This window comes from Triplophysa rosa, linkage group LG17, assembly GCF_024868665.1.
Source record: "Triplophysa rosa linkage group LG17, Trosa_1v2, whole genome shotgun sequence".
In the NCBI taxonomy this organism is placed as follows: domain Eukaryota; kingdom Metazoa; phylum Chordata; class Actinopteri; order Cypriniformes; family Nemacheilidae; genus Triplophysa; species Triplophysa rosa.
Window position 1 is genome coordinate 9,594,915 of NC_079906.1, and position 27,533 is coordinate 9,622,447.

A 27,533-nucleotide genomic window follows, 5' to 3' on the forward strand; every position below is an offset into this window, starting at 1 on the left:
TGTTATTACAATAAAGTTAGCATGAAACGTTAGTTGCATTCATGTCCAAATTGTGAGGAATATTTGAATGAATGAGGAAAAATATAGGGTTGGGCTCTTCCTTCAGAAAATGGAATATTGGAATTTGGAAGCCAAGCCACTGGACAGTAAGTATAGTCCAAATATTGGAGAGAGAGGTATATTGATGCTTTTAATGAAAGATTATAAGAGCACATAAATAAAACAATTATTACCTGCATGGATAAATCATTTATAATAAACACTCATTTATTATGTGCCTTGAACCACTGTAAAAGAAAGAGGTGCACTAAGATTTATAACGCAAGAAAATCAGAAACAGAATATGGCACAATATTCGTTTTACCTTGATTATTTTAATTTCATAAAATTTTTATAAAAAATCAATGACAATTCGCTAGTTGCACAGGATGGCGCCAGTGAGCTTTTGGAATGGCAGAGTCGGCAGACTAAATTCCGGTCGTATAACACTGTATGGGAAAAGGAGGATTTTTGGCTGGCAAATTTGGGTGTTTTTCAGATAAAAAAAGAAGAAAGTAATATATCAGCGATATGACAGATCCTTTTTACATTGCTGAGCACTTTGTTAAGCCAAAATAACACGACCGGAAATTAGTCTGCCGACCCTGGAGTCGCAAAAGCTCACCGGTGCAATCTGCTGAACAAAGAAAGATACTTAGAAAAATGTTTGTAACAAAACAGTTCTGGTGCACTATTGACTTCCATAGTAGGAAACAAAACTACTATGGTGGTCAATAGTGCCCCAGAACTATTTGGTTTCTGAAATCCTTCATATCTCCTTTCGTGTTCAACAGAACAAAGACATTTATAAAGGTTTAGGGTGGGTTAACTTGAGGGTGAGTAAATTGTGGCAAAATTTTCATTCTGGAGTAAACTGTGTCTTTAATTGCAATGCCCTGTGATCTTCCATTAAAAAATATGATTTGTAATTTTTTATTTCATGTTGACTTGAAAACAAGACACCTGTGCAATTCTTCCAAATTTCTCCTTTGAGTTTCCAGGAATGATGTGTAAATGATGACAGAACGTTTATTTCCAGAACACGTTTAAGACTTCACCTTTAAATTAAAGGGTAGGGTCACCCAAATAGGAAAATTCTGTCATCATTTACTCATTTACTCAAGTTGATCCAAACCTGTATAAATGTCTTTGTTCGAATAAACACAAATTAAGATATTTGGAAGAATGTCAATAACCAAACAGATCTCATCCCCCATTGACTCCTATAGTATTTATTACTACTATGGCAGTAAATGGGGGATGAGATCTATTTGGGTACTGACATTCTTCCAAATATCTTCCTAAGGGTGAGTAAATGATGACACAATTTTCTTTTTGGGTGAACTATCCCTTTAACATGACAAAATGGTATGCAAAACTAAAACGTCACAGGTTTTGTATTTTACACAATTTTGCACTGCTTCAGGCTGATCACTGGCCTCGTCTGTCTTCCAAACCAATTCGTGCTCAAGTAACGTGGCTTATGCAAGAAAATGAGAACAAATGTGGCACACAAAACTCGTCTTCATCATTCCACTGGGTGACATCCTATTCAGCGTCTTTAATCTTAATATTTGTGATGCCGTCTTCGCACCTCTCCAATTTCTCTATCATTTCACAGCTGGCTGTGATCAGGAAGCGTCAGGCTGCCTCTTGTATTGATTCTCATAGCTTGATGGCTCTCATCAGGTTTAAAAAGCGCCTGTGCAGATAGCGTCTTATAGCTTTTCACAATACTCCAACCCCTGGAGACGTGATGGAAGAGTGGAAGATTACACTTAGCCTTCCACATCTCCCCATTCTGGAAATTCAATCAGAGGCCGCTACGTCCACTGTGGACATATTATTGCAACAGCGCTGTGCCTTTTTCTTTCAATTTTTTTGGGTCCGGAGATAAAAAATGAAATGAAGATGTTAACTTTTAGGGACAGCCACTATCCCCACTAGAAAGAAGAAAAAGACAGAAGTAGAGCGAGCCGCTGTACTAACAGACAAAGTGTATTAGGACGTCTCTGGTTGAGAAGCACATGCATGTCTTGCTAAATGTTTCCAAGAGGAGAAAAGGTTTCAGGGGACATAGAAGCACCTCAGCCCATTATTAAACGAATTCACACAAAAAAAATCTTTAATCATTAAAAATCATTTATTCAACCTCATTGAACAAAAGAAAATATTTTGAAGAACGTTGGTAACCAAGTAACACAGGAGCCCATTGACTTCCATTGTATGGACACAAAACCACTAATACATTTCTCAAAATATCTTTTGTGTTCCACAGAAGAAACAGGTTTTAAAGCAGCCATTCCCCGTGATGCCAATTTTCAAACTTTAGTTTGAATAGTTTTAATAGAAGAACTTTAGTGTGTAATGTTGCTGTTAGAGTATAAACAATATATGCAAAATGATAAAGCTCAAAGTTCAATGCCAAGCGAGATATTGTCTTTAACAGAATTCGCTTTTCAAGGACTACAGAGAACGGCTGGAATCGGACAACAGCCCTATACTTCCCGGGTACATGATGTCACTATTCCGAGTTTTTGAAAAACATCCGCCCAAAGGAATACGCCAAAAAAGGGGCGAGGCCTTCCTTAAAGAAGAGCCGCTGGAGTAGTGTTCGGTTATCAGAGATTATAAACATTTAATTGAGCTGCGCAATTAATTACTTTCACTTTCATCACAGTCCTACAGCTGGTGATAAGAATTCAGCTACACACATTCTAAGATAACCAACAAATAACAGCTTCCATGACTTTAACATCGGCTGTGAAAGCTGTTCTGTGTAATACACTGATATTGTGTGTGTGTGTGTGTGTGTGTGTGTGTGTGTGTGTGTGTGTGTGTGTGCGTGTGAACAGTAGCGAATCGTGATGTTTGAGCCTTGGCCCTCTGCGAACGTGCACGCGCAAACCATCCCAACCCCAATCCAATGGTGCGCATACACCATTATACCATCACAATTACCAAATGATACATTTACAAAGCTACTCCTACGACTTGGAACGCAACAAGCCGAACAGCACAGCAAGACACGCAATACAAATACAAATCATTATTACACATATGCATTATGATCAGCGTGCCGCGTGTGCTCTTCAACGGAATAATGGACCGGGTTGCACACACACATGACCGACACTGCCTCCCAGTCTGATCATAAAACCAACACGGACTAACGTACACAATACCAGTTTAAAAAGCGACTCCTCATGAGAGCGCTCTCAGCAAAGAAAACCTACTCTAGCATACAGTAAACAGAGATTCACCAGCGAATAAACTTTGATTATAATAAATCTTCATATCAAACTGGTAACGTTAAGTTACAGTGAACTAAAAGTATGAAACTGACCGAAGTAAATTAACCATTTATCTGATAAAATGTCACTGTTACGCAGAATAACAGCAAATGTGCACAATGTTAAATTTAAGACTGACCCGTCAAAATCACTTGTCTCAAATTAAGCTCACATCAGCAACCAGAATGATGCATGGCGGCCTAATAAATCATAAATAACTTACAATTTGATGACCAAATTATTTGATAACAAAGTCTTCCTCCTGTTGTTCTGAACAACGTTTATCAGCTTTTCTCTTTTTTTTCCAAGACTTGATAACAAAGTTCATCCATTTTCAATGAGGTTTTCCGCATTTCGTCTTCTTCTTCAAGTTTGGCGAACCTGCTTCGTGTGTTTCTTCTGCTTTACGAGATTACTGGTGAGCCTTTAATTTCAGATCGGAAATGCTTGCCTCAAGATTGTAGTAGAAGCTGCACGACAACATTTACTGTGTACTTTTATGGCCGGGTTTCACAGACAAGGCTTAGCTTAAGCCAGGACTAGGCCTTAGTTAATTATCTGCATGCTGATGGTAAGAATGTTTCATTTGTCAGAGCTGTTAGATAATAAAAGCAAACTCTTACGGTGTTATTTGTGTTTCACAGTATGAACCTGCACATCGTGTCCATGAACATTCACAGAGGTAAACTGGATTTTCACACACGTAAACACATGCCATCAAACTACTGTGTGTGCATTCATGCATGTGTGTGTTTTAGGATGAGGTTCCATTGATTTGCCAGTGGTGGTGCATTAAACAAGTGTATGATAGACTATCCAGCCAAGATAATATTACATCTGTAAAGTCACTGTTGGTAAAGTGAGAACATATACATAGTTCATATACATTTACATATTTTCCAAAGGCATGGACAGAGATTTGCACACTGGACAGAAGAAGCGTACCAACTCCTTCAGGGAACCCTTGAGCCTGTCTTTAGGGTGCCAAAATCCACCACCACCAACCTGACACCCAGCAGAAAAGTGGTGTTTGAACAGGACATTGATAAAATAAATGATTATAGACTGATTTCACGCCGCCACCATGTTGAAATCGAAAGCGAGGCAGAGGTGAGAAGAAAACCAGAAGGACAGAGACGCATCATTTGTTTTTTCATGTCACAGACACCCGATGGTAGTCAAAACCATTGCAGTCTATCTGTCCTTCCGGTTTTCTTCCCACCTTTTCGATTTCAACATGGCAGCGGAGTGAAATCTATTGTGGTCATATATTAAGCAGTTGCATGTATGCTGAATATGTGCCTATATACATGCTGGCACATATACATACATGAATACAAACTTGTGTCTTTACTTTACCAGGTGCAGCAGCCAGCCATTGTCAGAGACCTACATTCAGCATGGGACTGAATACAAAGTCACAGAGACTTATTCCATGGGGAGGTGACAGAGCCTGTATTTTTGCGGATGCACAGGGACGATCAACAAAATGTCCTCAGAAAAGTCCTGAGGGATCAATTCTCCAAAGCAAAGGATGACTTTTTGTTTGTATTTCAGTATCAAGAAGACATGGAAACATTTTTTGGCATACTGTATTGATAAACACGGCCTAAAGGTCAATGCCATGTTCCTCAATCAGCAATTTAAGTAGATGAATAGATGAGTGAGTGAGTGTGCGACTGAGGGAGGGAGGCAGGGATGGAGGGAGGTAGTGAGTGAATGAATGAATGACTAAAGAAAAGAAGGAACAAATTATAAATAAATAAACTGAATGAATTCAGAAAATTCTGTGTGTTTCTTAAATACAGACATCTGTTAAAGTATGCTAAAATATGTAGAACATAACATATAAATAGAACACACACTTTACTAAATGGTGTCTTACAAATGTTAACTATCAAGTTTAATTTTATTTTATTTAATTTTTCAATTTCAATTATTTAATTGGGGTAACAATTTGTGCCACATATTAACCTTTACATATTTAGCCAAAAAAATATTTAAGAAGAGAATCATTAATAAAAAAATAAACTTAGTTTTACTATATATAAAAAACATTTTTTATAAATAAAAAACTATTTCTCACTCCTGACATATAACATTTTGTCATATTGTATTTTCATTGGTATTAAAAAATAAAATAAAAAAAGCAACATAAAAATAATAGAAAAAACAATTTTCCGCTCTAAACAGGATTCTTAGTGTATCCCTCGAATGTTTCTCCAAACCATTACAAATTGTAATGGGTTTAATGTCTTTTGATGTTAAATGCAATGTTCAACAAAGAGTTTATTTAAAAACTATTTCCGGTATGGAACGAACTTTTCTTTTATACTGCCGTAAATTGTTTCGACCGGACATGTCGTCAGTTTCGCGCATGCGCGGAACAAATCGTGTTTCCGGGACGGATCGGGTAGCGACAAGCAACACCCCAGATGGCGGAAAGTTAGCAAAAAACAAAGCGCGCCCGTTTAGAAAGATTATATGATTGGTCAGTTTTACTGTCACTCAAAATTAATCTCTCCATTGATTTACTGTAGTGTCAGCCAGCCGTATGCTAATTGAAGGCACACGACGTAAGCAAATGTTCGACTTCTTTCAGCATGCGCAGGCTGCGCAGACAGCGTATGACATCGCAGAACTGCGACTGCTCCGTGATCTTGAATTACTCTCGTGAGACTTGGAAATCTCACGTGGATAGAGTCCGCATCGATCCAGGAAGTCAAATATACATATCTAATAGGGAAAATCGGACGACTTTTATTGAAAATAATATTTTACGTTTTCAAATATTATTTTTTACGATAGTTTAGGTCATCACAGAGGGCGCTGAGGGTTCGTTTCAATTCTATGAAAAGTCCTTTGAAGTCCTGCTTTCAAATGTCTCCTGGTCAATCTGCTTGTTTTATTATCCAACTTAGGTCCAATATAAAAAGGCAAAACTAACGCTTCTGTTATTAGTGTTACTTAAAAATTGCGATCTCTGCGATTGACGTTTGCACATGCACTAGCAGACCTCCGTCACACTTGGATCGATCAGCATGTGTTTAACTGATTTAGTGAAGTTGACGCCATTGTTACTGTTTATTGCTAAAAGCCAAAGCTTATAAATACACGTGCACTGAGAGGGGGACCGACCAATCACAACAGCCTGAGAAGCGGAAGCTCGCTGATATGGTATGGGTGGGACATCTTCAGACACACGCTCTAAGTGGGTAACCAATCACGACAGAGCTGGTCAGCTTTACCAATCAGAGCGTTTCGGAAGGAGGGATTTTATATAGACCGGAAGATATTTAGTCATTTTGTTAGAAGACTTGAAACAATAGACTTGAAATATGTGAAATATAAAGCGTTTTTTGAAACTAGAAACATGAAGATCCATTGTTAAACACCCAAAAAGCATAATCAAAGCTTCAAAAACCGCAAAAGAATGGCTCCTTTAAACTAATAAATGATGACAGAATTTTTGGGGCGAACTATCAATTAAAGTAAAAAACAAAAGTGTTTTTTATAGAGCGAGCTCCTTCTCGTTGGCCTTAATGTTCTTATAAAAGACCTTGACAGGTTTTGGTTATTTGAAGGATCAAAAGCCATGGGTAACAATTTAATCTTAAACACCGGTTCTTAAGAGCCAGAGGAGAAATCCAGTATTCATCACTACTATATTCTTTACAATTCAGTATGAGGTGAGAGTGTTTTTCCTGCCTTGGCCAAATGCTACTTATTAGTCTTGCTGGTTCATAAAGGCTAAGAGGGGTGGGCGGCACAGGCTTTGATTTACTCTGTGTGCAGAAATGGGTGTGAAATTGCTGGTGTGGTGTGTGTACCTAGAAAGAAAACAGGAATATTCAGCCACGACCTTGAAGCTGGGGGTTGTAAATGCACACAATTGTGTTCTTGGGGAGGTAAACACAAACAGATCGGAGTTTTTAGCACACTAACACAAGTAAACGTACTCGGTTACTAACGTAACCTCGGTTCCCTGAGATACGGGAACGAGTACTGCGTAGCAGAACGCTATGGGGAAAACTCCTTTTTCTTCGATGACTGAAGCTTTACAATAACGCAGTGAATACTGCACGGCCATTGGTGCTTGCAAAGTAAAACTTTGAGCCAATGGCAGCGAAGCTGCACGGACCTATGGCGATGGTGCCCGCCAAAATGGGCGGGGCTTATGGCTATATAAGCAGACACATCACCGTAGGGTCCTCAGGTTACTTCGACTGAAGCGACGACCATATGCAGCTTGTAAGCACGGCCAGGAACGCAGTACTTGTGTCTGTATCTCAGGGAACCGCCAAGTAAGTTCCCTATCGATACTTCACTTGTACTGCGTAGCAGGACGCTATGGGGAACCAGTATAATCCCGCCGTGCTACAAGTGGAACGAAAACATTATATAATCCCGAAGCCGTAGCTCGAGGATAGGTATGGGGCAGGGAATCCTGTGGAAGGCGGAAAAGACAAGCTAATAGGTGGCCTAATCCGGTTAATCGTCCCAGTGATTCGTCCCAATCGTCCTATGGAGACTCCGCTAGACCATGCCCAGGAAGAGGCGACACCTCTAGTAGAATGGGCTCTAACTCCCGTGGGGCATAGAAGGCCCAAGGAAGAGTATGCCAGCGCGATAGCCTCAATTATCCATTTAGATAGTCTATGCCTCGTGACCGGAGACCCTCTGGTGCGGTTGCCAAAGCAGACAAAAAGCGGTTCCGACTGCCTGAATGGGGCGGAACGCTCAATGTAGATCTTAAGCGCTCTGACTGGACAGAGCAGATTCAGCTCCGGGTCCTGCTCGGAGGAGGGGAGCGCGGAAAGTGTCACTACCTGTGCTCTAAATGGAGTAGAGAGCACCTTAGGTACGTAACCATGTCTAGGTTTGAGGACTACCTTAGAGTTGTCAGGCCCAAACTTAAGACAGGAGGGGCTCACAGAGAGCGCCTGTAGATCGCCCACACGTTTTACCGATGCTAATGCTAGCAGCAGAGCGGTTTTAAGTGTTAAGGGACGGAGGTCCGCAGACTGTAGAGGCTCGAAGGAAGGGCCCTTCAGAGCTCTCAACACCGTGGGCAGATCCCATATGGGAACGGTGAGGGGGCGAGGGGGGCGTAGCCGCCTGGAACCTTTCAAGAAACGAATGACCAAGTCATTCTTTCCCACTCCTTGGCCCGCTATGGGGGCATGAGAGGCTGCAATTGCTGCCACATAGACCTTGAGCGTGGAAGGGGAGCGGCCCTTATCCAACAGCTCTTGTAGGAAGGACAGAATTAGTGATATGTCACAGGATTCTGGGTCTGCGCCGCGGGTTGTACACCAGGTGGAGAAGACAGACCACTTGAGGTTATAGAGTCGTCTAGTAGACGGAGCTCTAGCCTGTGATATTGTGTTCATGACACTCTCGGGGAGGACCGTAGGCTCCCGTCGAGAGGCCAAAGGTGCAGAGCCCACAGCTCTGGCTGGGGGTGCCAAATCGTGTTGCCTGCCTGAGAGAGGAGGTCCCGTCTCAGGGGAATAGGCCACGGGGCTGCTACGAGCAGCTGAGACAGTTGCGCAACCCAGGGCTGGTTCTTCCAGAGTGGGGCTACGAACAGCACCTTGTGCGCCTGTTCTCTGATCCTCCTGATCGTCTGTGGTATGAGAGCGATCGGGGGGAAGGCATAGAGGAGCCGGTTGGGCCAGTTGTGGGCCAAGGCATCCCTGTCCTTCGAAAAATAGGTTGGGCAATGAGTGTTGTCTTTGGAGGCAAAAAGGTCGATTTCTGCCTTGCCGAAGACTTCCCAAATTTTCTGAACCGACTTGGGGTGGAGCGTCCATTCCTCTGAAGGGACGTTGTTCCGAGATAGCATATCTGCTCCCTGGTTCAGTCTGCCTGGCACATGAGTTGCCCTTAGTGAGCGCAGATTGCACTGAGCCCATTCCAAGAGGCAAAGTACCAGGGAGAAAAGGCGTCTTGAGGAGAGGCCTCCCTGGTGATTTATGTAGGACACCACTGTCATGCTGTCTGATCGGACTAAGACGTGGCGGTCCCGTAAGACCGGCAGGAAGTGGCGAAGAGCCAGCCATACTGCCTGCATTTCTAGGCAGTTGATGTGCAGGCCCCTTTCCTGAATCGACCAGTGGCCGAAGGCCGGTGTGCCATCGCACAGAGCCCCCCAACCCGTTTTGGAGGCGTCTGTAGTGACCACCTTTCGTCTGCATGTGGTGCCCAGGGGCACACCCTGCTCCAACCAAAGAGGATCCCTCCATGGGGCTAGAGCTGTTACGCAGACCTGATCCACCCAGATGCGTAGGCGTCCGAGACGCCAAGCGTGAGGCGGAACTCTCGGTTTCAGCCAGTACTGCAGAGGACGCATCCGAAGAACACCCAACTGCAGTACTTGAGATGCGGAGGCCATGAGACCCAGCATCTTCTGAAACGCCTTGAGGGAGCGTGAAGCTCCGGGCGTAAAAGAGGCCGCGAGCTGCTGAATGGCTAGGGCACGGTCTGGCGTGATTCTGGCCGTCAGACGGTTCGAATCGAAAACCGCCCCCAGGAACGAAATCCGTTGGCTGGGGGACAGAGCGCTTTTGGCGAGGTTGATTCTGAGTCCCAGGCATTCCAGGTGACTGAGGAGGAGGGACCTGTGGGACCTTAGCTCTTCCTCTGACTGTGCTAGAACAAGCCAGTCGTCGAGGTAGTTCAGAATGCGGATTCCCGTCTGCCTGAGAGGGGATAGAGCCGCGTCCATGCACTTCGTGAAAGTGCGGGGAGCTAGAGACAGTCCAAATGGAAGGACCATGTATTGATATGCAACCCCTTCGTAGGCGAATCTCAAGAATCGTCTGTGATGGGGGGCTATCTGGATGTGGAAGTATGCGTCTTTCAGATCCAGGGAGAAGAACCAGTCCCCTGGGTATATCTGCGAGAGGATCTGTTTCAGTGTAATCATTCTGAAACGCCGTTTCATAAGGGCGCGGTTCAGATGTCTGAGATCGAGGATGGGGCGGAGACCGCCATCCTTTTTGGGTACGAGGAAGTAGCGGCTGTAAAAGCCCGACTCGGTTTGGTCTGGAGGAACCGGTTCTATGGCTCCTTTGTCCAGTAAGTTCACCAACTCCGTGCGCAGAACGTGTGAACTCGCGCTCTGGACTCGGGTGGTGATCATCCCGCGGAAACGCGGGGGTCTGCGAGCGAACTGGAGTGAATATCCTTGAGATATTATTCCCATTACCCAATCCGATATCCCGGGGATGGCCCGCCAGGCCTCGGCCCGTATGGCAAGGGGTTGAATGCATTGGGGAGGTATGCCGCCTTTCGGGGGCTTGACTCCTGTGGAGAGTGGAAGAGGAAGGTTGCTCTTTTTCTGACAATGTTTGTGTTTTATATAAGTGCCCGCTATAACAGCGGTGGGTTGTGCGGGCGTTAGAACAGACCCGGTATTCACATTTTGAAACAAAAACACATTTTCGCCGGCACCTGGAACAGAACGGGGTGTTTGGGCGAACAAAAGAGCCTTCTTTGAAGGAGGTCCAGCCGCAGCGAGACACGGTCCCTTCCTCTTCCTTTCCTCGGTCTCAGGATGGTGCCTGAGGCGCAGGGTCCAGCGTGATCTTTGGCCGGGGTCCCTGACGCTGAGGGTGGGGGAAACGTCTCCCGGAGCGAGATCGTTGACGCGTCTCAGCTCCTGTTACCTTCTGGGCAGCGGGGGGCGTGGCCTTCACCGGCTGCTGAGTTGGTGCTGGCTTGGGGCGAGCCGACGCAGGTCTGGACCCGGGTCTCTTGGGCAGGAAGTGCTTCATGGCCTGCGAAGATTTCTGCGCTGCGGTGAAGCGTTCCGCAAAACCCTCCACTGCTGGTCCGAAGAGGCCGGTAGCGGATATTGGAGCATCGAGGAAGGGGACCTTGTCTGCTTCCTTGATCTCTGTGAGCGTCAGCCACAGATGGCGCTCGAGCACCACGAGACTGGCCATCGATCTGCCTATCGCCTGGGCCGTGGCCTTGGTGGCGCGTAGGGCGAGATCCGTCGCGCTCCGCAGCTCTTTGAAGGGCGCGATATCTGTACCGGACCCGTCCATGCCCTGGAGGAGTTTGGCCTGGTACACTTGAAGCACTGCCATGGAATGTAATGCTGAAGCCGCTTGGCCGGCGGACGAGAATGCGCGTCCAGCGAGGGCCGAGGTGGTTTTGCAGGGCTTGGAGGGATGGGCCGCTTTTGCCGTCCAACCGATGGCCGAGGGCGGACACAGATGTGCGGCCACCGACTCATCCAGGGGAGGTAGCTTCTCATATCCTTTTTCTTCCGCGCCGTCAACCGAGGTGAGAGCGGAGGAAGAAGAGGGTCGTAGACGGGCTGAGTAGGGAGCGCGCCATGACCTGGTGAGTTCATCATGAACCTCCGGGAAGAACGGTGAAGTTCGTTGACGAGGGGCTTGGCGGCGCCCCGGCAGGAACCATTCGTCCAGGCGGCTGCGAGCGGGTTCCTCCGGAGAGGACCACTCTAAGCCCAGCTCCTCCACAGCCTTAGTAAGGACCCGAAAAAGCTCGGAATCCAGACCCGGCGCGGGTTCGCTGTGCTCTATAGACGGCAGGGGGGCGGGGTCGAAAGCCGAGCCCGACAGCTCCTCCCCGTCTGAAGCCGCTAACGACATGCTGTCGTCTTCTTCGAATTCGCTTCCGCCAAACGAGACCATGCCGCCGGCAGACGCCGGCGGACGCTGGTCGGCTTGGGAGAAACGAACCGGCGAATTTTCTCTCTGTGGAGAAGGCGAGGCACGCCGAGGGGACGTGAGCTCGCGCTTCCCCGAGCACTTAGTTCCTCTACCCCGCTGCTTCGTCTCCGTAGAGTGAAGCGGGAGGGATCGAGAAGCGGATTCGCTCTCTGAGAAGAAAGCTATCCGCGAGCGCAGAGAGGAGAGACTCATGTTCTCGCAATGAGGGCATTCCGTCTCTCTGAGTGCGTCTTGAGCATGGGAAACTCCCAAGCATGAGACGCACTCGCCGTGACCATCAGCGGCGTGCAGGGATATCCCACACGAATAACAGTGACGGCGCGGCATTTGCAACAACGCCGCAGGAAATTTGCTCATAGAAAAATTGCTCTTTTAGAGTTCGCCGGATGGCGGCAGAGAACAGGAACCGGCGCTGCTGAGACCAGCGAATCGCTGAGCAGACCGCTGCAGTGCTTTTTCCGACGGCGAAGCTATCAGTCCGAGTAGCGAGGTAGAAGTCGTCGCTGAAGGAGAAGAAATCTGAGGACCCTACGGTGATGTGTCTGCTTATATAGCCATAAGCCCCGCCCATTTTGGCGGGCACCATCGCCATAGGTCCGTGCAGCTTCGCTGCCATTGGCTCAAAGTTTTACTTTGCAAGCACCAATGGCCGTGCAGTATTCACTGCGTTATTGTAAAGCTTCAGTCATCGGAGAAAAAGGAGTTTTCCCCATAGCGTCCTGCTACGCAGTACGAGTGAAGTATCGATAGGGAACCTGTGCTCAGTGCTGTTCGCTTGGTCAGAGAACAAATGACCCTAATGAGGTGGTTCTTTTAAATGGATGGTCACGAACGAGTCGCAAAACCAACAAATGCTCACTTATTCGCTGAATCATTTGGAGTCAATGTTGAATTTACAGAGCGGCTATCTGATTCAGTTATCTGAACTGTGAGTCATTACAAGTCTTCAATCAGTACAAGACCTCGATCAATGTAATAATATCGTTCAGTCATGAGGTCACATACAGGAAAACCCGAAATTCACATTTCGGGTGAATTGACCGTGTAATTTACTTTAGAAATAAAGAAGTAAAGTCATGTCACACGGACCTTATTTTACAGCCCCTAGGAAATTCCCAAGGGAATCAATGGCCTGAAAATGCTAATTCTCTATACTGAGAAAAGCTCTATTACTGAACTTAATGTATATTACAAGTTTTGTTATAATACATTGCACTTCAAAAAAAAATTGAAATATTTAATGTATTGTATCGTTTTTGTGTCTTACATTTAAGGCCGGTTTCACAGAAAAGGCTTACCTTAAGCCTTAGTTAATTTAGGACGTTTAAGTTGATTTTATAAAATCATTTCGAAAAAATTACTGGTGTGCATCCAGAGACAAAACCATTAACACTTACATACAGCAGTGAAAAAATTAGGAGCACATTTAAAAATTACTTCGTTTTTCTGAGTTTACTATTTATAAGGTGTGTTTAGGTAAAATGATCATTTTTGTTTCATTCTGTAAACTACTAACCCTATTTCTCCCAAAGTTTCTATTTGCATTTATTTGCAGAAAATGAAAATTGGAGAAACAGGTCGAAAAAAACAGAAAAGATGCTCTGTGTTTTTTCAGATCTCAAATACTGCAAAGAAAACAAGTTCATATTCACTTTTAAGCAATACAATAGTAATATTTGAATATGTATTTAAGAAAAGTTTTAAAAAATGTATGTGATACCTTGATTTTGATCACAGTTTGCATGTGTCTTGTCATGCTGTCAGTCTTTCACATTGCTGATGGATAAGTGACTCCTGAGGTTTGATTTTGTTGAAATTCAACAAACACTGGACTAGAATGGCCACAATACATTTAGAAATGCTGATTAAATGAACATTTGGAATGCTCTCTTAATTTTCTCCACAACTGTATTTTAAGATGTCAGAGCTAGTTATTTTTAGTCCAGGACTAGCCTTGTCTGTAAAACTGCAATAAAGTACAGTATGCATTATAATAGTTAGTACCAATTATTTGGTGCATCTGGAAAGTTTCCTGCAATTCTCATCATGACATGAATTACTGCAACTACTGCAGACCTCAGCAGCAGTCGCAGATGCAGGTAATAGGAGCGGGTCCACACTGCATTAAGTGCAATGTTTCTACCAAACTTTGCGTTAAGGGATTTCGTTTCCTTTCATCTGCTTCCTTATTCATCTCAAGCCCACTAGCTTTCTTAGAGTTTCTTGTATTCCAGCAGGAGCGAGATGCTTTTCCCCGGCCATCTTAAATGCGCAACTGGAATAATGTATCGCCAAGTGCTGATCGATCGCGCTGATTGATACAGCCGAGGATTCCTTACCAAGCAATTTCAGCCACGGCTTGGACATGAGCTGCTACACAAAGGCAAGGCGGAGAGGAGTTGACTGCAGTTTTTAAAGGACATGCATTGATTAGCACGGTCATTAGGACAGATGAATGACCCTACGGAAAAAAACTCTACAGTACACGGAAGAGACCGAGAGCTGGAGGACAACACACACATTAAACACTGACAACAATGACCCGTTCATTTATGCATAGACATCTTGCTTGTATGCATTTCTATATATAAGAAACAAAAACATGACCAGATTATCATTACTGTCGTATAGGAAAAAGTTCTCTATCATTAAAGACCCACCTTGGACCACTGAAAGGGCATGTTATATATAAAAAACAGGATTTACCCATTGATTTTAAAAGATTAATAAACCAATACCCCCTTTAATATTCACACACACTCTTTCTGCTTCATCCAGACTATTATTGGAAGCTAAGCTGCAAAAACAGGTCGTTCAGAAATCATCATGGTATTCACACGAGAACCATGAAAATATTCCCATACAACTTTTACATATCACCTCCTATTCAGTATTCACCAGCTTGACCCGGCCTGACAAACTACAGCATGAATTACATGAGGAGGTCGGCAAATCATTAGAGGCATAAGTATTCAAGAATTTTTCATTGTTGTGCGTTCAAAGAAATACGCATTCAAAAAGGCAAGGTATGAAAAACTCACTTTTGCTGTTGGGAATATACCAGTTATAACCCTGAGTTACAAACGACCTTAACATAGGGTTAAATGACATATAAAACCAGCATTAAGCACGGTGTGAAAAGCCTATTAGAAGATCTGAGTGTGAAGGTGTGTAAGTTGTTCAGAAGGTTTATGGAAAGTTCAGTGGCAGATGTCAAAACATCAGGACCACCTACCTGCGATACTTGCAAAGATTTCACTGACGCCAATGAGGATGTATTGAGGCACCTGCCACCATATGGGCAGATCTGCTGCATAGTAGGTGACGCCACCGAGTGACTGCTGGATGGGATCTCGGGTGTGGATGATCTCCAGACGCTTTGTTTCTAAAATGCCTGTATGGAGCAGGAAGGACGAACATGGAGATGCATCACTTATACATATCTCATAACTGAATGCAAAAACACATTTGTGACCCTGGACCACAAAACCAGTCATAAGTTTCACGGGTATATTTGTAGCAATAGCCAACAATACATTGTTTGGGTCAAAATTATCGATTTTTCTTTTATGCCAAAAATCATTAGGATATTAAGTAAAGACCATGTTGATATTTTGTAAATTACCTACCGTAAATATATAAAAACTTTATTTCTGTGAGTGGATGCAGCACGCCTACAAACTTCACTCGCTGCTGCCCGATCTTTGGGAATTAATCACTCAAGTTTGGTATCTACTGTATGTAAAGCTTAGAATTTCTGCTTTCGGGTTCATCTACACTCCGCAATTTCATTACAGCGGTAAACCAATAGAGAGCATTAAAACATACCTGTTTCTTGTTAGCAACGGCCTGCTACAGCGCCTCTGATGGACAACTTTAAAGACGATTTTCTCAATATTTTTTTTTTTCAGATTCCAGATTTCCAAATAGTTGTATTCCGGACAAATCTTGCCATATCCTAACAACCCATATATCAATACAACGCTTATTTATTCAGCTTTCAGATGATGCGTAAAGCATTATTTCGAAAATGTTATTTTCTCTTATAACTGGTTTTGTGGCCCAGGGTCACATTTGTTGGAATATAAAAGATGGTCATAAAGAATCTGTGGTAAGTTAATTGGTTCCTCTGGGTTTCAATGTATGGAACGGTGACAGACCAGTTTGATGAATCGCTCACTTTTTGTCCATTTTGAGATTATTGACATTGTTTTAAGGTGAATTGTAAGTAAATGTTGTGAAAAATAAATGTATTTTCATTTCATGCACACCTATCATTTGTTCTCATTTCCACCATCACTAAATGGTGAAAACCCTTTCTAAATACAGGCATCAGCTAATAAAAAAACCCTATTACAGCTTGAATCTGTAGTGGGCATGTTTCTGGCTCAGTGTGTCCAAGCGACAGATGTGTGTATGCATGTCTGGAGAGAAAGTTCATGTAACAGTGGATGAAAAAACGTTTGACCAGTCCATTAATGGATTAAATGTCAGGTCAATAGCGGCGCTTCATGCAGGTCTGAAAGACACACACACATACACACACAATTACATCAGCTTGGTTTAGCAGGTAATCAGAGAAGGTGACAGAAGCAGAGATTGCCGAATTGGTCTATCTAACAGCTTGATCTGATAATAACAACGTTGCAGGCTTTCATTCAGATAACTTATTGTGAAATCTTGGAAACCTTCGGTCACTTAGCTTTCATAACTGCATATTTGATATATGCAGTGTTTCCTGCAGCACTATTGACTCTACAATCTACAGCTGCACAAGCAGGGCTTAAGTCAAGCTCAAGCGCTAATGGAAAACGTTCGTGCTGACCTGTTGTGTGCATATATTTGATTAAAAAGCACATATAATAATTATAATGGCAATAACTATTTTATTTTGGTAATGAACAGGCTGTCAAGTTTGAGATGCTGGAATATTGTGTGTACGAGTAAGGCGCCGACGCAATCGTTTGAGCCGTTACTTATAACAACTTAAAAAACTCTGTGATGATTTATGGTCAAACAGATATGAGTACGTCATTAGATAATGCAAAGTTAGCTACTTTTAGTCGTCTGCACACTTGCACAAAAAAGCAGTATAATGTGCTTTTGCAAAATAAAGAAAACTTACAGGATGTGCTCTGTCATCTCATTTCCTTTAATTTTCCTTTAATGTTAAACTTCTGAATTTTACACAAATGTTGAGGGCTGTGTTTTATTTGTTTACATGCACAAATATTCACAACAACATCATCATGACAATAAACTGTTTCCATCACCTTAACGTAGGGCTGCTCGATTATGACAAAAAACAATCACAGTTATTTTGGCCAATATTGAGATCCCGATTATTTAACACGATTACTCATTAACTTTTAAAACAACATAGAAAATAAATAACTTTGCTTTTAAACTGAAAAATTTATTAGAAGAAATAGCACAGCGGAACCACTGTAAAGGAAAGGGGTGCGCTGTGGATTTATACCACAAGAAAAGAGGATCCTTGCAAAATGGAATGTGGCACAATAATCGTTTTACTTCGATTATTTTGTTTTTGTAATTGTTGAAGGCCAAAATTGATCATTACGATTAATTTTTGATTAATTGCACAGCCCTACCTTAACGCGCATTTGAACTCAAGATAAAATCCCGTAAAATTTCTATGATAATTCTGAGAATATCTTCGCATGTCCGTTTCCATTTAGGCTTTTTTATACGCATCTTCAATACATCTAAATAGTTAGAAAAACCCTCAGAGATTGCACATTCCGTTACTTCTCCACACCCCACTAACTTGCCGGATCTGCCACGCCCCTTTATCCCGGCACCTCGGAATTTACAAATTAAGCATTGGGCACAAGCAAAAGAAAACATACAGTATTTTCCTTATGGTCCACAAGATCACGCACTGTGAAATGTGGCCATTCAACATGTCTTTTTAACCATTTATTCATTAAATTAACACATTTCATAAATATATTCATACTGTACCTACATCAACAATGTTTTTCTAATAGCAGTAAGTGAATGATTATGACAGAAAGACTGTGCTGTATTTTAACTGTGACCAGCGTGCAGCTAAAGTGGTTTAACCTGAGGAAATTATTTATAATTTATCGGCTATAATATATATCGGCCTGATTTTATTATCGGGGTGATACAGATAACATTAAAAATGACCATTTATCGTCCGATACCGATATGGCCGATAATTTATCATGCAACTTTTAAAATGACTACAGTTAAAACCTGTTACAAAAATAGTATCAGTTTGATTTTTGTGTAATTAAAACAAAAAGTGGTGATCTATAGAAAGAAACTGATCTAGGATAAGATTTTGCACTGCATATGTTCAAAGACCTATACAGCGCCGCTAACTCAAAGTGTTCCTTTAACAAAACACTTTCTCATCTTTCGTCTCCCCACCCAAACACCGGAAGCACTTGCTCTGATCTGCCGCTATGGTGGGTCCAATTTAGACTGGAATACAAATGATGCCTGGAATAAAACAGTCTTTTTTCGCTAAAAGTGTGACCTGCCACAGGACCTCACTTCTGCACTTCCAAGAGATTCTAAACCAAGACAGAAAAAAATATATATTTCTGGTGAAAATTAATTGGAAGTGGAAATGCCCCGAGGCATCGCCTGCCATGTGGCGGTCGTTTGTGTGTTAGCAGCTTTGTTGTCAGAGCGGCTTGTCCTGAAAATACCCGCTTCCCGAGAGCAGAACAACAAGTGTGTCCAGGTGTGTGGGCATCATCTGTGCCTGCGGGCAGCTTTGAGTTTAGGGTTGTGCCACTGCCAAACACCCATCTGTTTGGGCAATGTTGTGTAAATGTTGTTGGGAGGGTCTGGAAGTGTTGTGAGTATTTTAAAACCCATCAGCCCTGACTGGATTCATGTGAGGATTAAAAGTGTTCCAGTACAAGAGGTCCAATACACACAGGAACACACAACTATATGTGTGTTGGCAGCACTAGAAATATACATACACTACTGTATTAACACAAAACTCACTTTGATGTACATTGGACTACTGCTTTGCACTAGAGATGTACCAATATATCAGCCAATAATCGGTATCGGTTGATAAAAGCAATTTTTCACACTATCAGCCGATAGTTTAAAACCAGTCAATGATCAGGGCCGATATATCCTGTCAATCAAAAGAGGACAGGAAAATGCATTGAATTTGTGCTCTGTATATAGAAAATGTTAATAAACATCACCAGTTTGATGTTCAATATTAATAGTTGTTAAATGAATAAATAACATTTAGAAAGTTAAGAGAAATTCATTTAATCTTCAGAATCTGTATCGGTGGAGAAATTTAGTATCGGTTCATCTCTACTTTGCACTTTTAGTTCTGGCCAAATCATAAGCTCTGAATGTTGGTCAATCTGCTTTTTCCCAAAAATATGAATGTTAAAAATTGAACAGAGTAACAATATCCATACAGTATAATGACATAAAATGTTGTAATACTTTCAAATTTTGACTTACTGTCTAATGGCCTAACGCCCATATCCAACACAGTTCCATAATGTGGCACATTTCAGATAGAAAATCTAAACTGAATAAACAAAATGTATACTGAAAACTGCTACATAAATGTATTTATTTCATTTATTTTATTCATTACAAATTACTACAATTTAGATTTACTTTATTTTTGTCCTGCACCTGAGCCCTTGTGGTCTGTTGATGTGTACTGCTTTTTTGAATTTTTCCATTTCAGATAGGAAAACAACATTTGATAGTTGAAAAATATCAAGTGGGTAGTAACCGGACTGTGAGAGGTCAGCTTGCCATATCAAAAAAAGAACCAGGTCTGAACTACAGTTTAAAACCAATTATGCTGGCACATATTGATGGAAACATTAGTGACCTTGGAGACGTCAGGTGAAAAAACTAGAAGTGCATCACATAATTACATTTCGATGATTCCTAGTAAGACCTATAATTTCCATTAAAGTAAATAGGGTCAATTTTTTTTTCAAATGATTTTTAATAGCTTGTGCGCATCTCTCTTTTGTCATTCCCACTGCTTTGGGCTCACCACATTTATAGCGATGAGCTGCCTTTCACAGACTCTCCAAAAAGCTGCAATTATTTATCATAATTTGAAGATATTTCATACACATCCTACACTCAAATCTTTGAACAAAGACCTGCAATTTACCTATACGCTGTGTGGGTCTGCAGGTGGCATTTGTGTAAGCGTGCGTGTATATTAATGTACTCGGGGGTATGAGACATGGTCGATCTGAGAAAAGAAAAAAATAAGAGGGAAGGGACCGGGAAAAGAATGAACTGTGGGAATACTATAGGTTTGATATTAATGAGGGGCACTAAAAGACTTTATTCCCAAGATATCTCATCTATATAATATGCCCCATTAGTTGGTCTCATTATGTCTGACACACGGCTCTTACCACTCCATGCATCTTAATATATACACACGTGCTGCATCTACAATGGTCCTCCGTTACATGTATTTCTTTTGAATATATGAACACCCAATAAGCATTCTTAAACAGCGATTGTATCAGGTAGTAGTGTATTAATGAGTACGTGCGTGTCATTGAGTGGGAGCACAGAGGATGGGACGGTCCCTCTCTCGAGAAAGAAAGCAAGAGTCCCAAAGGTTCTCATTAGTCTGATCTCTAGAACACACACACACACACACAACACAAAGTGAATGTGGCTTGCATATATTAATTCCGCAAGGGTGCGCTGGCGATTTCCCTACTCTCTCATGGCTACATCAAAGCAATGGTTATTATTAGATAACATCTGCATTGTGCGCTGAATATAGACTTCCTACGTGTTCAGGCTGTGTTATGCGATACCAAGGTCATATGCATCTTCATATTACCAAGTGAACAGTAGTTGTCTTCAAACTGTTCAAATTGTACCATGAAATGGTTTGATAAATTGAAGTTCAGCCCTGTCTGGTGTATTTCCTATTGAAACAGTTGGGAATCATATGAAAGGATTTGTTAATATAGCCAACAGTGTTTAGTTTACATCACAACCCTCAAACAAAGATTCGCTACTTGCACTTGCTAGTCCAAAAGCAGGGGAAGAGGACATTCTCATTTTAGAGTTTTACTTTTGTCCTTGCTAAAATGATAAGTCATGAAAATGTTTGTCCCATTTTCCCAGAAGAGAAAAACTATATCTTTGAAATGCATATACGTGTTAAAAGTTCATATTGTTACTTAAACAAACTTTCAGGATTACACCAGCATGCAGATATTTTCAAAGACTACAGCAATAGACTACAAATTACTTAAAATTTAAAAGATATATACTGTATATATATACATCATTAGCTTTAAGAAGTCAAGTTCTGGCATCAGGGGCCAGATTCTCTAAATATTAGGACAAAATATAAGATTCTTATTAGGATAAATTATAGGAGGATGTTCCTAAGTGCAATTCTCGAACATTTCTTAAGAAGATCTCTGTCGGAGCCAACAGCCTTGTGGTTAGTGCTCCGACATTGCGCTGTTGCGCTCCGGTCGACCAGAGTTCGAGTCCCGGCTAGTGGTCATTTCCCGATCCCACTCCCCCTCTCACCCACTTCGTTTCCCTTTCCTCTCATTGTTACTGTACTATAATTAAAGGCAAAAAACACCAAAAATAAATCTTTAAAAAAAAAAAAATTTCGTAAGAAAAAACATGACATATGCTTTGTCGAGCATTATACTCGCCTGCTTGTGAGGTAACAGTACATTTATCTATCTAATAAACTTTGTGGCGTGTGATGTGTTTAACAGTATTAACAAACGCATGTACAAAAATGTAACTTGACTAACCAGAGTTGATCTTGTTGCACAGCATCTGAAGTGTTGTTATGGTCATTCATAAATGCCTGAGCAAAGTCTTCAAAGTATTTCTGTAACTGTTTCCCAGAACTGTCACGAGTGCATTCCCAAACAGCAGGCATCCATGAAAGCAATGCATTTATTGCGTTTCGACTTCTTGCTTGGCGCACAAGTAATTATTATACATGAAAATTATTATATTTAGTGGCTTCTCGTACTTTTCTTACTGATATTTAGTGCCATTTTAATAGGAAGTGACGATTTTCTTCTCATTGACTCGTTGGATGCAAACGGTGCTTATTCCAATTTCGCGCATAAGCTGAATTCGCACCCGGCTAGTGACCACCACCAATTTAAAATGTGTCAGTGTAAACACAGCTTTAAAGAAGAATTTACATTTACAAAGCCCTAAAAATCACATAAAAAACAACGGTGGTTGGTTAACACAATAAGAATAAGTGTCAATATCAACCGCAATCCTGCTAGTAAAAAGTGTGGCAACACGAGACCTTTACCATTCTGTTAACAGGTACCATCAAATTAAAGCGGAAGTCAATCAGCAGCAGAAAACACCGGAAAAAGCGCAATCATCCTCCAAATCATTTGACATCAATCTGAGGTTGTTTTGACTGTCTGGAGTTTTTCTGAATTTTGTGGTGTTTACTGCTTAAAGAATCCCTCATGATGACTACAAACCCACATTCACTCGGGTTTGATGGCAGCCGAGACAGAAGAGGAATTTAAAAACGTCTAAAGCTCCCTCTCCCTCGCCGAGCCTGACAGCGGTTTGAAAGAGTCAGAGAGAGCGAAAGAGAGACGGTAAAGAAAAATATTCATACGCTCTCACACTCCACGGCGCATCTCCCAAAACTCATCTCACTCAAAAAAGCGCTTTAGTCTGAAATATGTCAGTATCTGGACGCAGTGCACTGTAAGGCTGACTAAACTCGGTTTAATCCACTGGGCTGAGCTGGAATTGGACTGGGGACTGACTGGAATACTGGGTGAAGTCACACCGAACAATGAGATGCTGCCGACCTGTCAGCGGTGTCGTCTTCTACAACCTCTGAACATGCACTCTTTCTCAAAGTGTGCCTCAAACTTTTGTGTGTGTGTGTGGACATAATCGCAAAAAGTGACTTTTCGCATTGACAGTGCACAGTGTCAGATAGACTCTTCTTCAGAGGGGACACATGAGAAAAACTCTTGAAAATAATGTACTCAAATTTTGGAAAGGTAAGGACTGTCTCTCAAAACCTTGCGAGGTGTCTTTCTAACGGGTTATTTTGTGCATCATAAGCATGCCCATAGTGTGAGGTCCATCTCAAACTGTGGTATCATTTAAGATCAGTGCTTCATTTAGCTTTCCTGTAGCTCAGTGGTAAGAGCATTGCGTTAACAACGCAAGGTTGTGGGTTTGATCCCAGGGATTTCACATGCCTATGTATAAATGTATAGGATAAAGCAATGTAAGTCACTTTGGATAAAAGCATCTGCCAAATGCATAAATGTAAGTACCTTTACTTTTTTTAAAAATAAACATTAAAGGGATAATTCACGCAAAAAGTACAATTCTTTCATCATTTCTTTCTTCTGCAGAACACTAAAGAAGATATTTTGAAGAATGTTGGTAACCAAACAACACTGGACCCCGTTGACTTCCATTGTATGGACACAAAATCAATGAGACATTTCAGAAAATACCTTCTTTTGTGTTCTGCAGTCAGAGACAGGTTTTGAATGATGTGATGGTGAATAAATGAAGACAGAATTTGTATTTTTTAGGCGAACTATCCCTTTAACTTTTCTTTAATAAAACAAATACACAAAAAATGAACTTGTCAACTGGACTGAAATTCTAACACACTGGGTTTCATTCATGAAACATTCGTAAATATATGCGTGATTTGCGGATAAAACGGACCTCCCCGAAAACTCTCCTCCGGATTCACAAATGAATTCCAATAATTCGTAAATAAGGCGTGCATGCACGCTCATTCATAATGAGCATAATCCCTGCCTATAAATTACAGCTACGCAAATTACGTAACTAGGAATGCTGTGGAATCCTCTGGATTCCATTCTCAGGCTATATGCCTAACAATAAATTAATAAATTAAAGCGTGTCCACCAAAGCATTTTTAGCCAGCTGAAATCATGCCTGATGCACTTCTGAAAATAACCAGCTGGTGGCGCTTGAGAACGCTTTGGATGTACTGCGCGTTTTTCTGGAGACACGATGGATGCTATGATTAGGAATATCCACGGCAGTAACATGTTACGAGTATCTTATTTTGAAGATTATTAATGAATATAACAATGCAATAACCAGCAATGTTAACCTCTCCATTGTTGTGTTGTATAAGTGTGATGGTTGGTCAATGTACTGTTTGTACATGCCTCTCCTCCACTGTGATTGGACAGCTGTGTTGAAAGTGACAGTGACGAGCTCTATGTTTTACCCAAAGTTAAAGAGTAAAAAACGGAAAAAAGACAGGGAAAAGGAACTCGTGAAATATCATTATGATACAGTTTGTCAAAAAGAATACAGAACATTTGAATGTTTTATGCACCATTTACACATGGTAGGGAGCAGGTGTAAAAATTATTTCGTACCAACTAACATTTTGAAAATACGAACATGTTTATGGCCGAAAATTTACGTCAGAACGACTTTAACACGATTTACACAAAAATTTGTTCTGCTCGTGTCCCACTGTACACATCCTTATGGTCATCCTTAATGCTAAACCCCAAAGATACACGATTTTGTGAAAAAAATAAGGTAACATCAAGTTTATCAATCGTAAATGGCTAAAATGCTCATAAAGTCCTATAACTTTTTTTTCTGTAAGCTCCTCTGGAAAAAAATTATGTTAAAGGGAACGAGAGAATAATGAAAAGTGAAAAAGTGCTGACTCGTGTTGGTATTTTCAAGGAAGGTGGGCTGTATGAATATTAACTGTCAGAACTAGCGGGAATATCGATCCGCCTTCTACAGGGTTCAATAGAGCCGGCTCAAGGTTGGACAGGAGTGACAGAATTCAGAGGAGAGACTAGTGGCCTGTGTGAAGGTGTCAAAAGCAAGTGTGTGTGTGAATGTACTGTATGTGCCCTACATCAGGGGTTACCAAACTTTTCAGCCAGCAACACCCAAAATAACAGTGCCAGGGCCTCGAGACCCCCACTATCCTCAGAGGTGGTTTAAGTATACAAGCATTGCACGCAACTGCGCACATGCACTTATTAGGTCCATCCAAACAAACGCATTATGACAACACAAAAGAACACAGTTTAACATAATATGACTTTATAGTTATTTACTCATTACTTGTTGTTATACATAAACCATGAACTATTACCACAGATGGTCAAATTTCATCAAACTGATTCGAGTTCTGATGGATGTCCTCCTTATGCAAATGCCGGCCTCTTTTTGTACCAGTGGACGATGGCCTTTCTGACTGCAGCTCTTCCCCGCCCTCCTCCGCTGGCCTCCCTGGTCGATATTAACCAACGTTTCATTTCGACAATAAAAATATCTTAAACTTAAAGCTTGATACATAATCTGCTTGCACATATGGGAATTGCTGCACCTAAACTAATGCGGTTGCTAATGTGACGTAATCACCTCAGGGGTCATGATCGAGGGGGAGGAAATTCCTAAGGCTGATGGCTTTTTATTTGCATGGTTTTATTTTTAACTTAACTAATATTTTTACATATTTTGTTACACTTATTGGTTAAATACATTATTCCTAATAATAAAAAAGTATTTCTGGACATCATGCTGCGACCCCACCCTCACGGCCTTGCGACCCCCCACGGGGTCCCGACCCCTTCTTTGGGAACCCCTGCCCTACATCCAATCTCTTGCAAAGATGTAATGAAAACTGCCAGTACAAATACATTTGAATTGAAACTTTTCTGTTCCAATTTATACATCCAACATTACTCTTATTTTAGCCAATTATTTAATATGTTGTCTTTACAATTTCACACCGATTTATTTAACACATCTTAAATGTTTCTTTATACAAAAAATATATATAAATGAATATTTATTTTAGGAAGTTGTCCTCACAAAAGATTCAGCATATTTGGGGGTCCCTTGCATCTTAAAGTTAGAAAACCACTGATCTATACATCCTCAAAATCTAAAATAGACAAAATATGAAATTGACAGATTTTTTACAGGTATTTTCACTTTTCTACATAATTGGTTATCATCAAAAAATCTGATCTAGCAATAAATGCCATCTGGTGGGGCAGTAAAGAATAGCACAAAGGAATGGGGTTTACACTACTTAAAATGAGTTTTTTACTCTTAAAATGGTGTTTTGTGTTTCAGAAATGAATGTTGAAATATTTTAGGGTAAAATAAATAAAATAGACAATTGATCTTGTTAATTGTTATAGTGTAATGTTTACTTCACTATCAGTATGAAACTATTAATAATCATATGATTTATTAGACAACTTAGGTTTATTAGACACCTAAATAATGTTTTTGTCATAAAAACAAAGCATTAATGCTCAATCTCTACAAAATGGCATTTCTCAGGGCCTCAATCTATGTAAACTACGGCTGCAACAACTAATCAATAAAATCGATAATAATCGATAATGAAATTCGTTGTCAACGAATTAGTTTAGTTCGATTAGTTGGTCTGTGACGTCACTTGCGAGCTGCGCAGTTACAAATCAAGCACGCGCGTCTTCTTCCCTTTTAAAATGACCGTTTTAGATGTGTCTCTCCGTGCAGCATGAGATGCGCAGTTTTAAATGTCAGACGTGGTTCTCCGTGCAACGCGAGATGCGCAGTTTTAAAGTCACACGTGTCTCTCCGTGCAGCGCGATGTACGCAGTTTGAAAGTCACACGTGTCTCTCCGTGCAGCGCGATGTACGCAGTTTGAAAGTCACACGTGTCTCTCCGTGCAGCGCGAGATGCGCAGTTTTAAAGTCACACGTGTCTCTCCGTGCAGCGCGAGGTACGCAGTTTGAAAGTCACACGTGTCTCTCCGTGCAGCGCGATGTACGCAGTTTGAAAGTCACACGTGTCTCTCCGTGCAGCGCGAGGTGCGCAGTTTTAAAGTCACACGTTGTCTCTCCGTGCAGCGCGAGGTGCGCAGTTTTAAAGTCACACTTGTCTCTCCGTGCAGCGCGAGGTGCGCAGTTTTAAAGTCACACGTGTCTCTCCGTGCAGCGCGAGGTGCGCAGTTTTAAAGTCACACGTGTCTCTCCGTGCAGCGCGAGGTGCGCAGTTTTAAAGTCACACGTGTCTCTCCGTGCAGCGCGAGGTGCGCAGTTTTAAAGTCACACGTGTCTCTCCGTGCAGCGCGAGGTGCGCAGTTTTAAAGTCACACTGTCTCTCCGTGCAGCGCGAGGTGCGCAGTTTTAAAGTCACACGTGTCTCTCCGTGCAGCGCGAGGTGCGCAGTTTTAAAGTCACACGTGTCTCTCCGTGCAGCGCGAGGTGCGCAGTTTTAAAGTCACACGTGTCTCTCCGTGCAGCGCGAGGTGCGCAGTTTAAAGTCACACGTGTCTCTCCGTGCAGCGCGAGGTGCGCAGTTTTAAAGTCACACGTGTCTCTCCGTGCAGCGCGAGGTGCGCAGTTTTAAAGTCACACGTGTCTCTCCGTGCAGCGCGAGGTGCGCAGTTTT

The 27,533-nt window shown here is 42.0% G+C and overlaps 1 protein-coding gene across 1 annotated transcript in view; it reads right to left on the minus strand.

Moving 5' to 3' along the window:
- slc15a4 (solute carrier family 15 member 4) overlaps window positions 1–27,533 on the minus strand; it is a 78,944-nt gene that overhangs the window by 28,894 nt on the left and 22,517 nt on the right. Inside the window, exon 7 of the mRNA XM_057356549.1 lies at window positions 15,279–15,437. Within this exon, the coding sequence (XP_057212532.1) occupies window positions 15,279–15,437 (159 nt within the window). The remainder of the gene's footprint in view (window positions 1–15,278; window positions 15,438–27,533) is intronic.